Genomic DNA, 16,089 nt, shown 5'->3' with positions numbered 1-16,089 from the left:
AGCAACATGAAAACGTACAAAAGACGAGATGCTTACCAGTTTTTTTACATGCTAGGCTACATGACGGTGCGGCGTTGTCTCCATGGTTACCAATAGTTAGGCGCACCTTATCCACAATGCAATGATATCTTTCTAATCATACTTACTTATAAAATATATGAATATTAATCTTCTTACCCTGTAAAAAGCCTTCGCTACAAATCCGCGATTTCACCGAGGCCGCTAGTCTTTGTGATTAACGACCACTATCGTCTGCAGTATTTTCCTCATTAAAAGTTATGCAATAAAATGACAAGTTTGGTTTTTATCTGTCTCTGTTGTGCAGCCGACCGCTGAGCGACCTGTGACCATTTTTAAAGTGAGATCAACTAAATAGAAGCGACGTTTGGCTACCTGCTGCTTGTTTTGTGACAGGCTTTAAAGAAACCCATTGGTTGTTTTGTCGTCCATCATGGCGGAGCAGATTTCTGAAGAGCGTGACGTCACGTGCAAAGGGTCAACAGCTCCCTAAACAGAAAATCTTCTCCCTCTAGTGGCAAATTACACTTTTGCAGTAAAAAGCTTCAGAAATATTGGATATCAGCCAAAAAAAATTTTTTTTTTTTTGCCTAATCTTGATTTATATAATTATTGACATACAAAAAAATGGTTTGACTGAGGATTTTAAAAAATGTGCTTGTACATTAACCAGATGAAGATTGTCATCAGTCGCTGTTGTTTCAGTTTGACACCTAATGCTGTGGCAGATAATAGTGAATTCTGCAGGTTCAGTGTGTGGCGTTTTCTCTCTCTCACACTAGGTTGGAGAAATAGAGGAACAGCTTGCGGCTGCCAGGAGGGAGGTGACGAAGACGGAGGAGGCCAATCAGAAGCTCCAAAGGGAAGTGAAGGAGGTCTGTTGCACCAATCTGTCCCTTCCTGGCCCGGACCCGGAGCTGTCTCAGCACCCGGGACTCCCGGGGTAGATCCAGACTCTGTGGGCATAGCGGCTAATAATACACCGGGTTATTCTGGGGCTGGGTTAGCAGGAAATCAGGAATTGTTTAACAGTTAAAAGATTTTCTATATTTATTAGGATTACTGATATTTCAGACCCAAATATATGCAAAGAGAGGAGTGAATAGTAACACTGCAGAGTCTAAACAGAATGCTTACGGAGGGCAGAAATGCATATTTTCTCCTTTTGTTAGCATTAATCAGTTTTCAGGGCTGCACAATAACAGCTGCGTTGTTGGATAGAATAACCTGAACTGCTGCTTTTTACAGGCTCTCTGCCAAAGAGAAGACATGGAAGAGAGAATTACAACGCTAGAGCGAAGGTAAAAGAACATAACCAAATGTCTAAGTGCAAAATCACTGAGTTTGTGTTGGTTTCCAAAAGCTTTTCCCCCTTTACTGTAACGTATTCTACACATTTCAATGAAAAAATTTACATTTTAGGTGAAAATGTTGGAAATGGTTGTGTAAAGTGGCCAAAAGTGGCAAGTGGAAAACCAAGCAAACTGCTGTGATGGATCTTCAGTTACAAGGCAATTTGAATTCACACTGGCTCATGCCGTGTTTGTTGTGAGCTAGCTTGATGCTAGTGTAAAGTGTTGAAGCAACTTTTGATTTGGAATCCCACTCTACCTTGCTAAAGTGTTTCAAATATATCAGATTTTGAAGAAATGTTTCTGGCACCTCCTCAGATGTGCTTCTGAACTTATGCTAGGCCATTTCTGACTTATTTGGAAGATGGAAGTTTCATCCATCGTCACATAAAAAGCTTTTCTCATAAATTTTTGCCACTCCTTCAATGTTTCGATCTGTCTTTGGCTACTTTCCAACTTCTCTTTTCTTTAATTTAGGAGCAATCTCATTTTTTTGTAACATCAATCCATGTTTTCTCAAATTATCGATGAGACAACACACGGTTTTTGTACCCTCCTCCTGACTGATACCTTTACAAGTTGAACTCTTTGCAGTTCTGTAACCTCTATAGAAACTATCGCTTTTTGTTCAGGGGTGGAAAAGAGCAAAGCACAAGAAAAACCTACTGTAGGTCCTAAATTTTATTTTTAGGTCAATCAGATTCATTTTATTTGATAGCAGGTGTGACTTCCTAAAGAAGACTCAATGATGAATAAATAAGTATTAGTAAATAGTATAATGCCCTGTTTTTATTTCTTTTGCAGTCTGGTTAGATGCATACAGAAAAATATTAGGGCAGCTGAAAAAAAATAATAAAAATGAAACAAATTCTGTCTTTTATCTCAGAATTATGACTTTTCTTAAAATTTTGCCTGCTTTGTCATAATTTTTTACTTTAATCTTTTGAGATTAAATTAAACAGATAAAAAAAAAATTTCAGTGTCCCTTTTCCATCCATCCATCCATTTTCTGAACACCCCTTTGTCCCTAATGGGGTCAGGAGGGTTGCTGGTTCCTCTCCAGCTGCGTTCCGGGCGAGAGGCGGGTTCACCCTGGACAGGTCGCCAGTCTGTCGCAGGGCAACATGGAGACAACAGGACACACACCACGCACACACACACACTCACACTTAGGGAGAATTTAGAGAGACCAATTAACCTGACATTCATGTTTTTGGACTGTGGGAGGAAGCAGGAGAACCCGGAGAGAACCCACCATGCACAGGGAGAACATGCAAACTCCATCCGGGAATTGAACCCAGAACCTTCTTGCTGCAAGGCAACAGCTCTACCAATTGCACCACTGTGCAGCCCGTGTCCCTATTCCTCTCCTGTAAAACCAGAATTGAGACTAAAGCATGTGACAACCTGAACCAGAAACATGTTGGTTTCCACTGCCTGCAGGTATCTGAGTGCCCAGAGGGAGGCGACGTCTCTCCATGACATCAAAGACAAGCTGGAGAACGAGCTGGCCAGCAAGGAGTCCCTGTACAGACAAGTAAATCTGCCTCTAAGCAGGCAAAAAAAAACCACCTGACTGTTTGAGAGCAAATATGAAAGTGGATCTGGAGGTGTATTTTCCAGCCGCAGAGCTCATAAGCATGAGTTTGCTTTTCTGTGTGCAGAGCGAGGAGAAGAACCGGCAGCTGCAGGAGCGTCTGGATGAGGCCAAGCAGAAGCTGCAGCAGACGCTGCAGAGGGCCGAGACGCTGCCGGAGATCGAGGCGCAGCTCGCTCAGAGAGTTGCTGCTCTCAATAAGGTGATCATGTTTTACCAGAGCTGGTGGAGTTTCCACCAGAGGAGCACTACGTCAACTAAGAGTACAAAAGTATTTGGTAAATAGTCGACTCAGGTACAGAGTAACAGATCAAACTATTTTACATTTAGAAATTACATTATCATTTGTACCAAAATATAAAGTTTGTGGGAATTTTGGCATTTTAAGGACCAAATTGAAAATATATAAGTCAGGCAAAAGAAAAAAAAAATCCAAGTCAGTTTCTTTCAATGTAAAACTTAAGAAAGTTGAACACACACTGCAGCTGTGTGTCTGTGTGTGGTGAATTTTTCTTTGTTCTTCATTCAGTGAGTAAAAAAATCCAGAAATTTTACTCAAGTAAAAAATTACCCAAGTGATGGAACACAGTTAAAATTCTAGATCTTCAGAATCCTGAGAAAAGTCAGAATTATTCTATTTTTTCGTTTAATCTCAGAATCTAATCCTAAAGTCCGCATAAAGTAGTACAGCTGTGAAGTGGGAGGAAAATAATTCCCATGAGTATTTTTACAAAACATTCGGATTCTGATTTTACTAATTTTCATAAAATTACTTACTAATTGCTTATTTATAAGAAACTAATAGCCTAAATAAAATCCACTGAAACCAGTAACTTTCAGAAGTTACCTAGGATGTTTAAGGCAGAGTTAAGTTAAACTATATTCTATTCAGTTCAGTTCAAATTGAAAACGATTTATTGATCTCTAGGGGAAATGAAATGTTGTTGTTATTCATTAATTAAGATCTGCTGGATCTGAAGAGCCTCTGACTAAAGAAACTGTTTTTCTAAGACACAGATGTTCAGGGTTGTTCATAACCTTCTTGATTTTCTCTAAAATCCTTCTTGAATATTCTAAACTGTAAAATAATTCTGACTGTAAATTCAGATTTAATTCTTCACAACACACTTCAGAGATTCTGCATGTGATAAACAGCATTGAGCATTGTGTCTCTGTTTCCTCTGGTTTCTACATTTTCCTGTTGGCTTGTGGTTGTTGCATGAGAAAATACGAGTGTAGCTTCCATTCAGTTCCAGTTTATTATATCATACTGTCATCATTTAAAAACTGTGATTTGTTATCAGGCAGAGGAGCGCCACGGAAACTTTGAGGAGCGACTACGGCAAATGGAAGCCCAGCTTGAAGAGAAAAATCAAGAACTACAACGGGTAACATCGTTTTCTTTCTCTTTGGCTTCATCCGCCGGAGATTTTTCTTTCTTTTTTTTAACGACAAGTTCTGTTTTCTTTGCCTGATTTTAGGCCAGGCAGCGGGAAAAGATGAACGATGAACACAACAAACGGCTCTCGGATACGGTGGATAAGCTTCTGTCTGAGTCCAACGAGAGGCTTCAGCTGCACCTCAAAGAGAGGATGGCTGCGCTGGAAGAGAAGGTGAGGAGAAACCAGAGGTCAGAGGTCAGCTTTGTTTTGCAAAATGCAATAAAATTAACAATGCTCTCCTCTTTCACTGCCAGAATGCGCTTTCTGAGGAGCTGGCCAACATGAAGAAAATCCAAGACGATCTTCTCGCTAACAAGGTGCTCAGTTCTCCTCGTTTTTATTTTTAGTTTTTTTATTTAAACATATATTAAGTGTGAAATTCCAGTGAACAAACTGGAATATTGTTCTGGTTTGTCTTTAGGATCAGCTCCTGGCTGAGCTGGAACGAGTCCAACTGGAGCTGGATCAGCTGAGAGGCAGACCCGGCTCCTCCTACTCCAGGTCAGCCTCCATCAACGTTTCACTGAACCTTCTTGTGTTTACAGACTAAAATTATTGAATTTCCATGAAAATTATTTTCCTAAAACTTAATATTGTTAGTTTTCACTCTATAAGCAAGCACTGATCTATCAAGAAATTATTGAAACCACCACATGCATTCATCCAAAACATAAATGTCATTATGAATTGGAACGACTTGTTCAAGCAGTTCGAGGTGGAATGATGTAACAAACAACTTTATTGATTAACATTTAACAACAAAACTGGAAGACATTTTAAATATCCAAAATAAATTAACAAAACAACAAATAAAATGGATGCTGAAGTCTCTATAAACAAAATGTCCCTTCAATAAATGGCTGTTTGAGACCAATGAGCAGAATTTTGTCATACAGTTTTTGGTAGAAACAGAGAAAAGAGGAAATAAACAATCACCCGAATGGAAATGATCAATGCTTTAATTTATCACACGATTCATTGATTTATTGCGACAGACCTACATGTGTGGTGATTTACGTAAATAACGCATCTGACTGGTTTTTTTTTTATCATTGATTTTTGTTACATAATCATTCCACCTTGAAATAAAAGAAGACTAAGAGCAAAACATCACTTCTGAAAAATTATTTTCAGAATACCAGCAAACTCCCTCTTTTTTTTTAAATCTGAAAAACCTTCACATTGTTTTAAAACCCCAAATCAATATCATATTTATGTCCGTGATGAGTGTGTGAACTCTGATGAACTGTATTACGGAGGTCACCCTTCACTTCTCACCACCTCCTTGAAAATGGAAGTTGTCATTTTCTGTAAGTGTTGCATAACAAATGAATTCTGGATCTCATCATAGGGCGGGCAGCGTGAGCTCACTTCCCTCCACCCTTTTTCGAAGATCTCTTCCAGGGAGCGCCTCCGAGCTGCGGTTCCCTCAGGGCGGGGGCTCGCTCCCGGCCGGCTACGGCAACTCCTCCAGTGGGGTGGTGGTCAGGCGGGCCCACCGCGGCCGCTGGGGGCCTCCCAGGGACGACGGTGGCAAGGTGGTCATCTCAGGCCCATACAGCACACTGTAAAACATTAGAAGCTGGTTTAACTAGAAAATGAAAGTCCACCTGCTGCCTAGAAAATGCAATTTAAGTCAACAAGAAAATAGCTTTGCTTTTAAAGTTTATGAAGTTGATTTAACAACAAAAGACAAGTTGTCTAAACATTGTTTAAGTTCATTGTGAGTTTCAACTTAATGCTGCAGTTTAAAGCAAATAATTATTTCATAATATGGAAGAAAAAAAACCTGTCCTTGTCTAGTTAAAGAGACACATTTCTCTAATATTTTACTCATAATGTAAAGTTAAAATAACTTATTTTACTGTAGAATAATTTAACTTCTAGTTTCAAATCACATGAACCAAATTTCTGATCTGATGATGAATTTTATTGAACATCTGAATGAATTGAGCTCAGAAACATTCAGTGTGATCAGGACATTATCCTCAAGCTTTGCAAACTGTCAGCTGCATTAAAATAAACATTTGCCTTAATAACACCAGAGTCACATCAAAGTAACGCTCTTCATCTCAGGATACAAAAACACGCCGCTAAGCATTCTGGGAAATAGTTCCCACTCCTGTCTTTTTCTTCTTTCAGTTTTTTAAGTGTTAACCTAAAATATCTGTTTATTCAACTCTTAATAAAAAGTTAACACAACTTATCTTTAACAAACTCAAACATTTAAGTTCAAAATCTAAAACTCACTAAATTTATTTGTCTTAAAGAGTAAAGATAAGACAGCTTGTTGTAAAAGTTAATTTCTAATTATTCATGAGGAAGACTGTTTGCTTCTCTTCTCAGTATGGAGACTGGGACAGTAGCAACATGTTGCCTCCTGGGTTTGAGGGCGGCGTTGAAGGCGGCTGCTCTGATGATGAAGAGGACAGAGAGACTCTGTTTGGGTCTGAGCTTCTGTCTCCCAGCGGACAGACGGACGTTCAGACTCTGGCCATCATGCTGCAGGAGCAGCTGGAGGCCATAAATAAGGAGATCAAGTGAGTATCTGAATTTTTTAACGTTAAAAATGATGCTTGCTTAAATGGGAATGCATGTAGGAATGCACTGTACTAGTTATCGATATGCAGTAAATATAAATTTTGGTAAAACCAAGTTAACATGAATAGTAATTTATTGGATGATGCTACAGATGCAAGAGAGGTGGGTGTAAAAATAAGCTCATACTTCTATCTCCTCCTTTGAGCGTGTAAATATATTTTACTACCGTCCTTTTGTTTGTTTGCTTTTATTTAAAATTTCCTTTGTTTGTATATCAATCAATCAATTTTATTTGTATAGCAACAAGGCAGTTTGGAGTGCTTTATATCATAAAAACACACAAAAAATACTAAGTTGTAGAACAAAGTCATATAACTTCTATTCTTTTATTACACTACGTTCAATAAGGTCAAACTCAAAGTACCATCTGAACAGATGGATCTGATGACATCACGAAAGGCAGAAAACAACCAATCAGTTCAGTTCTTCTGAGTACAGTTCCTTTGTTTTCATTTCATGTTTTAAATCCACTTCCTTCTTCAGCTGTATTTCTTGTATCCAGAACTGCTGCAGAAACACATTATAGCCCCTTTAAAAAGCAGCTCCTGTGCCTCTTGTGATGTCATCAAACAAAGCAGAATTAGCAGCTGTTTTTATTCTCTGATCTTCTAAAAATATTATCTTTTGTTAAATCCTGTAGTGGAAACAATGCTGGTGTGTTTATGGAGGATAGTAAATGTAATAGAGACTCGTGTTCAGGGTCCAGGGTGGATTTGGGCCCCAGTCATCCAGATCAACATGGTTATTTTTTCCTCTTCTTTCCTCCCAGGCTGATTCAGGAGGAGAAGGAGAGCACGGAGCTGCGGGCCGAGGAGATCGAGAGCCGGGTCAGCAGCGTGGCTCTTGATGCCTCGTCTCTTCCTCCGTCCTCACTGGGGGGTCGGGACAGCGTGGGACGGGGCTACATGACCCCGTCCATCACGTCCTCCACCTTGGCGTCTCCGTCGCCTCCCAGTTCTGGACATTCCACCCCCCGCCTGCCCCACTCACCCGCCAGGGAGACCGAAAGACAGGTACCGACTCCCAGACAGTCACAGTTTTATGTTACTGTGACTTTTTGTCTAATTCAGTTTGTTTTAAGAGTATACTTACTCATTTTTATTAGTCTTTATTAGTAAAACATTGTTTAGTTTTTATTAATTATTGTAGGTTTAGTTTTTCATACTGCTGTTAGATCTGTCATGATAACAAATTTTGCTGGACGATAAATTGTCCCAGAAGTTATTGTGATAAACTATAATATTGTTTTGAGAACATTTTCAAGTAATATGGTAAAGGAAAGAACACGTTATGAAAGATTACTAAACTTAAAATTCAAATGAGCATTTACCAACAGAAACAACAAAATAAATGAATTATTAAGTCTCTGTAAACAAAATTGTCCTACAATAAAAGGAGCTAGTGGAGACCAAAGCACCAAATTGATAACTCTCAGGTAGAAATAGAGAATCGATAAATCATGCAAATGGAAATTATCCAGCTAATTTTAATTTATCATTCATTTAATTGAACTTTTAATTTTTCGGTGCAGAATTCAAAAAGGTCAAAGTATTGTATTGTGATACATCGATTGGGTAACAAGTACTCAACAGAAGATAACATTTTCAAAAATTTATGCGTCGCCGTTTTGCGGACTAGAGTAAGGAGCAAAATGGAGAACAACTGATGTAAACTGCTTGTGTTGGTGAAAAGAAAGTCAATTTCACCCCATTCCCAAAGGCTTATAAATAGGCTAATCAACATGAAAACAAATTATATCTATATTTTCAGTATGTTATGTAAACGCATGATATAGATCCAGTTAGTTTTTTGTTATGTAATTTAACAAAAATGTTTTCTCAATTCCAGTTTCCGTTATTTTGTTAGTTATAGTTAAACCAGCAGAGGCATCTTAAAGCGGTGAAACTCTGAGGGGCGCTGCGTAAGTCGAGTGAATATTTTCCAATTTGCAGAACAGCAAAGAGGGTGAGGAATGCCGAGCGCTCGCCCTGATCGACTCCACGCCTCCGCCCGTCCCCCGAGCCCTGCGCTTGGACCGGATGACTCACACACACCCGGGAGCCGGCCTGGACGACCACCGCGAGTTCCGCAGGTGCAGAACAGAAACCCTGCTGCAAACGAGGCCTGCTGGCAGTCATCGTACTTTAACTGTTCTCGGGTTGTTTCGGTTTGCTCAGTCTTTCAGCTGACGGCGGCACCACAGCGAGCCAGGATTCCCTTCACAAAGCCAGCAAAAAGAAAAGCATCAAGTCGTCCATCGGGCGTCTGTTTGGCAAGAAGGAAAAGGGGAGAATCGGCACGCCTGGGCGGGAATCTGCCTCTCTGGGTCTGTGGACAAACTGGAAGCTGCTCTGCAAAACTAAAACAAAACTGTAAAATATAGAATAGAATATACTTTAATGATCCCCAAGGGAAAATTGCTTATTCATTGACAAGCTACTCCATCTAAGGTATTAAATATTGACAGAACAAATATAACCATAAGTGATAAAGTTTATAATATACATACATATACCTAAGAGTGATGGCAGTAATCTAATATGGCTGAATGTAAATAAATAAATAACAAGCATGCACATGCAAATATGTTCATCTAAAAATAATCTATAAATGAGCGCAGAGAAAATTTGAATTAACTTACTTAAATCTAATTGATCATAATGGCTGCAGGCAGAAATTATTTCAACACTATAAAAAAAATCCAGAGAAAAAAAAATCTAAATTCATACATGAAAGGGTTAAATACAAGTCTGGCTACACAGAAAAAAAATTAAGTGAAAAAAAACCCAACAATACTCAATCCGCAAAAGGAAATGTTATTTTTAAATACTTCACATAATTAAAATAAATATTTAAAATTGGATTGATATGCAATTTAAAACTTTGCATTGTAATGATGCAAAGAATCCACCAAATATTGACGACAAAACACTGAATATCAAGTGTGAATTCTGATCATCACAGTTATTAAATCTATAATACTGTAATAAAAATCCATAAAAAAGTCAGAGCATGTCAGTTCACAATCTCCTGTTAATCATTTTCTACAAATAACATGCACATTTTTTTGTGTTTTAAAATGTATTAATGACAGATATTTTAGCAATCTGTTGTGTTCAACTTATATTTTGTAAATTAGTAATTCAATGTACAAAAGATTTTTAGCATTTTTCTTTCAGTTATGGCGAGGATTCCCCCAGAAAACTTGCTAAGCCTGGTGGTTGGATGCCGTGTTTTTGAGTTAAAAAATGTTTAAAGTTGACAGGAAATTTGAAAATATCACTTGATAACCTTGAAAGATTGGAAGGTTAACACCTGAACACCAACTATAAAGTCTTAAAAAATGCAAACATTTTAAAAAGACTTAAATAAGTGATGCTTAGCCTGGTGGGGGCGCAAGTAAAGCCTGGTAGCCGGCCAGGCTTTGGGGGAAACCCTGTGTCGTATAGTAGCCAGAGTAGCCAGTGCGCAGTTTTAAATTGCAGAATCAACATGTTGGTTTTTCTTTAAGGGGTATAAAATCCTGCTGCTCCTTGAAGCTGTAAACTTGGTTATTTATCAATCTGTGGACTGAAGCAGTTGTTTTCTCCACAGCCTCCACTCCGTCTGATGACCTTGGCTCGGCCGACCCATTGGGCCTGGCGAAGCTCGGGACGGGAACGGTGGAGAAAGATCGCCGCAGCAAAAAGAAGTGAGACCAAACATCTTTCCTCACTCTTCTCATGTTAGAATAAAATCTCTGAAGCAGACTTATTAATCATAGCTGAGTGACACCAAGCACGCTAGTGGCAGCACTGAGGGACGCTATAAAATGACATCTCATGTTTACAGTTATTTATAAATGGAAACATCCGTAAAGTGAGAGATGAAGAAATTAATCTCTGTCAAAAATCTCTTTTCCACTTTCTTTGCCAGACATGACTTGCTGGAGGAAGCCTGTCGTCAGGGTCTTCCTTTCGCCTCCTGGGACGGCCCCACTGTCGTCACCTGGCTGGAGGTACGCATCGTCCCTAGTCCGGTTCACTCACTTTGCTTTATGTGATTTAAAGTCCTTGCTTAATACGCTTCCAGCAACTATATCTGTCTGAAAACTCCATTACCTGTCATCACGATAGAAATAAATCTCAAGGAAATCTAATAATTTCAGGAAAAACCAATACATTAGGCCTGAATTTCCTCCCTGAGGGACAATAAAGGTGATTTCTATTATATTCCATTCAACCTTTGCTTCTTGTAAGGCTTTGACTTAACTTTCCAATTTTAGTCCTTTAAGATAAGTCAAATAAGATTATTGTTCACATGAATTAGAAGAAAACACAAACAAAATAACAAAACCAAAAGAAAGAGAAACAAGCACAGCAAAAGAAAAACAACACTAAGATGTTCCAGTTGATCTTGGTTGCTAAGTAGCTAAATGTTGGTTCTCCATGTTGGATTCTTGCTCTGGGTTGCTAAGTACTCAAGAATTTATAAAGTAACAGGAGTTTCTCTAAGTCTTGCTTCGATATTAAAAGTATAAAGCTAAATTTTGGTCTAAAGTGATAAGTACTCCATAATTCATCAAATTACAGGCTAACATTTAGCTAACGGTCCGGTATCTGCTCAAAGCTGAACCTGAAAATCCTAAAATAAATTTTTAAAAACAGTTTGGGAGTCATGAAGTTTCGCTGTGTGTAAAATAAAAACATTGAGCATCTTCTGTGTTTTCTTAAAAGGTAAATGAAGTAAAACATTCTTCTCATTACTCCTGTCTTATCTTTCAATCACTAATGAAGTTAAATAAAGTAAAAGAGAGCAACTAAACAGTAGAAATCAACATTTTAGTATACAACTTAGCTTAGCCGTAGCCTATTCTGGACAAATTGAGTAAACAGAAAATGTCCAAAGTAATGAAATATACATACTACCCAACTTAAACACAAATAGACTTAACTTACCAGTCTTGTGGACGCACACTCATAAAAAACAAACCGCAAAACTACGTACAAACAAAACTTTCCGCCGATCTGAACTTCTTCCTCAACTGTATTTTAGGTCTGAACTAAATATTACTCAGAAAACGGCCGCGCCACCTAACGGCGAAGCTAAGAACTACACCACAGTCCTTCCTTCAGAACAGATATTATTCATCCCTAGATAAAATCTCACTTCCTGCCTCATATTGTGCAATTTTAACAACCTGCAGTACTGTAGTAATAATTTGAAAGAGAAAGAAAAGCTTAGAGTTCCCATCATTCAGAGTTCACAGTGTTCACTCTTTGTTTGCCAAGTTGTGGGTGGGGATGCCTGCGTGGTACGTGGCAGCGTGCCGCGCCAACGTGAAGAGCGGTGCCATCATGGCCAACCTGTCGGACACTGAGATCCAGAGGGAGATCGGCATCAGCAACCCTCTGCACAGGCTAAAGCTTCGCCTGGCCATCCAGGAAATGGTTTCCCTCACGAGTCCGTCAGCTCCGGCGAGCACGCGCTCCGTAAGCCTCAGAGGAAAACCTCTGCAAATCTCTGCTCTACATGTTCAAATGAAAAGTTTTCATTCTCCCTTATGCTTCTGTCTTTAAAGTCAACCAGTAATATCTGGATGACGCATGCTGAGATGGAGTCTCTCGCTGCTGCCACCAAACCAGTAAGGACTGGATCTATTGCTCGCTAAAAATCTGGATTATAGCAGCATTTATGTCAGAAGTTTCTGCTTTGAGGTGCTCAGATAGAAGCATGTTTTTAGTGAAGCGTTATATTGCAAAGTGAGCAGTATGAGTAAAGCTTTTTTCTTTTTTTTTGTCTCTGATTAGGAATGTTTGGCTTCACCTTTTCCCTGCTGTTCCCTGAAATCTGTTTTGATGTGGTGTTTTTCCAACTAATTTTCACTCACTAACAAAGCTTTTCCTTCTTCTACTTTTCCTCTCTCCTCCATTTTATTCTGGCACCGATTCTCTGTAACATACACACACACACATACACAAAACATCATACTCCCACCTGGTGATCTTCCCTTTTCTTTCCAATTCTTTTCCCCTTTTTTCTTCACGTTCTTTTTGAACCAAAAAGGAGCAGAAGGAGTTCAGCTGGGATCAGGTGAGACTAGCTGAAGTTTAATTTAAACAAAATTCAAACTAACATATTTTTCCACAAACATAATTTTTTAAATGCAAAACAATGTTTAGGAACGATTAAAGGAAAAGTCATAAGGAATATTCTCGGTTTCTTCCATGTGCAATCATGCGCCTCCTGCTGGCCATTTGAAGCAATGCAGATTTGTGACACTTTTTAAAACCCCATTATTAATCCAAAGTGCTTCTTTATGAAATTATAACCTTTATGATGGCGTGTTAGGGAAAAAATGGATACATTTCTGCCACAAAACTAGAAAAATCTCAAATTGAAAACATTTTACTTTTGAAACTCAGACATTCTCCAAAAATCAATTTTTTTTTACTTTTGAAACTAAGAAATTTCCTATTTTTTTCTAGAAATTTTCTTAGATTAGTTTTCTAGCAGAATTTTTTTTTTATCTACAATTACCATAATACACCGTCATATAATCTCAATTAATACTAAGTAATTTTAAGTTGAAATTTGTAGCACAAAATCAGAGAGAAAGTTGTCCTGGTTCATTTAGTAAAGTAAAAGAGCAGAAGAAAACACCACTGTTTATTCATCTAGAGTCTGTTAAGGTCTAGTTATTTGTGAGATGCAGTGGAAAGGTTTTGTGTGAGGTTCTCTTCAGGAAGTGTTTGATTTTTTTTTTATTTTTTAAGTCAACCTTCCTGCCTTCCAGATTCTGGCTCATGGAGACATGAACCATGAGTGGGTTGGAAACGAGTGGCTGCCCAGTCTCGGTCTCCCCCAGTATCGCTCCTACTTCATGGAGTCACTGGTGGACGCCCGCATGCTGGACCACCTCACCAAGAAGGAACTGAGAGGCCAGCTGAAGATGGTGGACAGTTTCCACAGGTGAAACGGAGACGTTCCTTCTCTCCCACGTCTTCATTTTCACACCACGGTCTTCTGAATGATGGGTGTTTTTAGCTGAACCTGAATAATGGGTGTTTTGTTCTGCGCGTAGGGTGAGTCTTCACTATGGGATCATGTGCTTGAAGCGCCTGAACTACGACAGGAAAGAGCTGGAGAGGAGGAGGGAAGAAAGTCAGCACCAGAACACAGGTTAGTGAAGATTCACTGTGGCCCACATTTTCTGGCTCTTCTGGGAAAAATGTTCACTTTATTCTCATAATAACCACACAGAGTGAAATTGTTGGTGTTAATTTAATACCAGTACAGTGTATATGTGTCCACACAGGCTGGTGTTAAAGTCACAGTTGTGAAAGTGTTAAGAGTGACACCCATTGTTTTGGTAAAATTAACACCAGACATAGTTAAACATTCAACAGTACCGGGTGTCACATTAACATTACAATGGTGTTGGTGTTAAATATAATGTTAAAAGTAACATTGAAACCTAAGGAGAATGCAGAGCGATCAGTCAACCTGACAGTCATGTCTTGGACTGTGGGAGGAAGCCGGAGTACCCAGAGAGAACATGCAAACCCCACAGCCAGCCGGGAATCGAACCCAGGACCTTCTTGCTACAAACTGTGCCTATTTTCATATTTAAGTAATTTATGTCGAATTAAAAACATGAATCTTGTTTTGCAGGTAATCTCTAGGCCTGTCACAACAATCAATAAATCAATCAATCACATGATAAATTAAAATAAACTCAATTTCCATTGGTATGATTTATTGTTTACTTCTTTTTTTCTCTTTCTACCAAAAACTGGATGATAAAAGTTTTTAGTTTGGTGCTTTTGTCTCAACCAGCTCTTATTTTGAAGGACGATTTTCTTTTACAAAGACTTGAAAATTCATTTTATTTGTTGTTTTATTTATTTTGAGTACCTTAAAATGCCTTCCTTTTCCAACGTTAAATGTTCATTAAAATTTAAAGTTTACCGATCCTTTAGAATGTGTTCTAGCATTATTGTTATTATTACCGTTATATCACTTAAAATGGTATCAAAACAATATTATTGTTTATCGCAATAACAATTGCGATAAACGATTATTAATGTATCGTCCAGCAAAACTCGTTTTTGTGACAGGCCTATAATTTCACACAAATTGCACGACTTTCTTGAGGTTAGGGTTATCCCAGCATCCTCTCTGATCGGTAAACTTTGGCAGTTTGTGATGTTGGCATTTTCAGAACCACACACTGCAGCTGTTACTCGAAGGCCAACCAGGTAACACTCAAGTGTAACAACGCAAATATGTCAAAAGGCACGCTGGCAGCGTTATTGTAAAGCTGTGTGGTGTTAAAACAACACCAAGACTTTTTATTTAACACCACACCTAAGATCTTAACTCTGGCATTTTCACTGTGCAGCGATCTCCTCAACAGACGTGGCTTTAAAGAATGAACTTCTCTCTGCTGCTTTTGCCTGCCTCTCTTCAGATGTGATGGTGTGGTCCAATGAGCGTGTGATGTGTTGGGTTCAGTCAATCGGATTGAAGGAGTTTGCAGACAACCTTTTGGAGAGCGGGGTGCACGGGGCCCTCCTGGCGCTTGACGACACGTTTGATTACACGGACTTGGCACTTCTTCTTCAGATACCAAATCAGAACACACAGGTGCTGAGCTTCAAATATAAGTTACTACTTACACTCTTGTCTCATTTCTTTTTTTTTTTTTTTTAAGTTTTATTGGCTCTAGTGGCCTTTATTTGATAGTTAATTGACAGGAAAGTGGGTAATGAGAGAAGAGGGAAGACATACGGTAAAGGTCACCAGGCCGGGAATCAAACTTGCGACGGCCGCTTCGAGGACTAAGGCCTCCTTATGTGGGTTGTGCTTAACCCCTGCGCCACCACAGCACATCCCTCTTGTCTCATTTCAAGATAATTCTCATGCTCATCTCATAAATCTCGGGCTGTCATTCTGTCAGCTGCTGTCTGACCAGGGTTTTGGTTTCTGCAGGCGAGGCAGCTCCTGGAGAAAGAGTACAACGCTCTGATCTCCATGGGAACAGAAAGGAGGCCTGATGAGGTACGATAAAGCCAACTGTCAGTGGAAAAACGCTACA

At 39.0% G+C, this 16,089-nt stretch overlaps 1 protein-coding gene across 5 annotated transcripts in view; it reads left to right on the top strand.

Annotated features, from left to right (window-relative positions):
- LOC122823612 (liprin-alpha-3-like) overlaps window positions 1-16,089 on the top strand; it is a 33,510-nt gene that overhangs the window by 14,306 nt on the left and 3,115 nt on the right. For 3 of the 5 annotated variants that reach the window (XM_044103414.1, XM_044103410.1, XM_044103412.1), the window contains 22 exons: window positions 801-893; window positions 1,267-1,319; window positions 2,814-2,907; window positions 3,035-3,169; window positions 4,272-4,355; window positions 4,449-4,580; window positions 4,664-4,726; window positions 4,831-4,910; window positions 5,761-5,947; window positions 6,756-6,949; window positions 7,780-8,023; window positions 8,963-9,102; window positions 9,188-9,336; window positions 10,605-10,701; window positions 10,926-11,007; window positions 12,281-12,481; window positions 12,571-12,633; window positions 13,056-13,082; window positions 13,786-13,961; window positions 14,074-14,171; window positions 15,463-15,638; window positions 15,984-16,052. In XM_044103414.1, coding sequence (XP_043959349.1) covers window positions 801-893; window positions 1,267-1,319; window positions 2,814-2,907; window positions 3,035-3,169; window positions 4,272-4,355; window positions 4,449-4,580; window positions 4,664-4,726; window positions 4,831-4,910; window positions 5,761-5,947; window positions 6,756-6,949; window positions 7,780-8,023; window positions 8,963-9,102; window positions 9,188-9,336; window positions 10,605-10,701; window positions 10,926-11,007; window positions 12,281-12,481; window positions 12,571-12,633; window positions 13,056-13,082; window positions 13,786-13,961; window positions 14,074-14,171; window positions 15,463-15,638; window positions 15,984-16,052 — 2,637 coding nt within the window. Of the gene's footprint in view, window positions 1-800; window positions 894-1,266; window positions 1,320-2,813; window positions 2,908-3,034; window positions 3,170-4,271; window positions 4,356-4,448; window positions 4,581-4,663; window positions 4,727-4,830; window positions 4,911-5,760; window positions 5,948-6,755; window positions 6,950-7,779; window positions 8,024-8,962; window positions 9,103-9,187; window positions 9,337-10,604; window positions 10,702-10,925; window positions 11,008-12,280; window positions 12,482-12,570; window positions 12,634-12,799; window positions 13,083-13,785; window positions 13,962-14,073; window positions 14,172-15,462; window positions 15,639-15,983; window positions 16,053-16,089 lie in introns of those variants that run through there. The other 2 variants (XM_044103413.1, XM_044103415.1) reach the window with 2 other exon arrangements.

Source organism: Gambusia affinis, linkage group LG20 (genome assembly GCF_019740435.1).
Source record: "Gambusia affinis linkage group LG20, SWU_Gaff_1.0, whole genome shotgun sequence".
Taxonomy (NCBI): Eukaryota; Metazoa; Chordata; class Actinopteri; order Cyprinodontiformes; family Poeciliidae; genus Gambusia; species Gambusia affinis.
The sequence above is the reverse complement of the archived record's forward strand: the minus strand, read 5'-3'. Positions and strand labels throughout refer to the sequence as shown.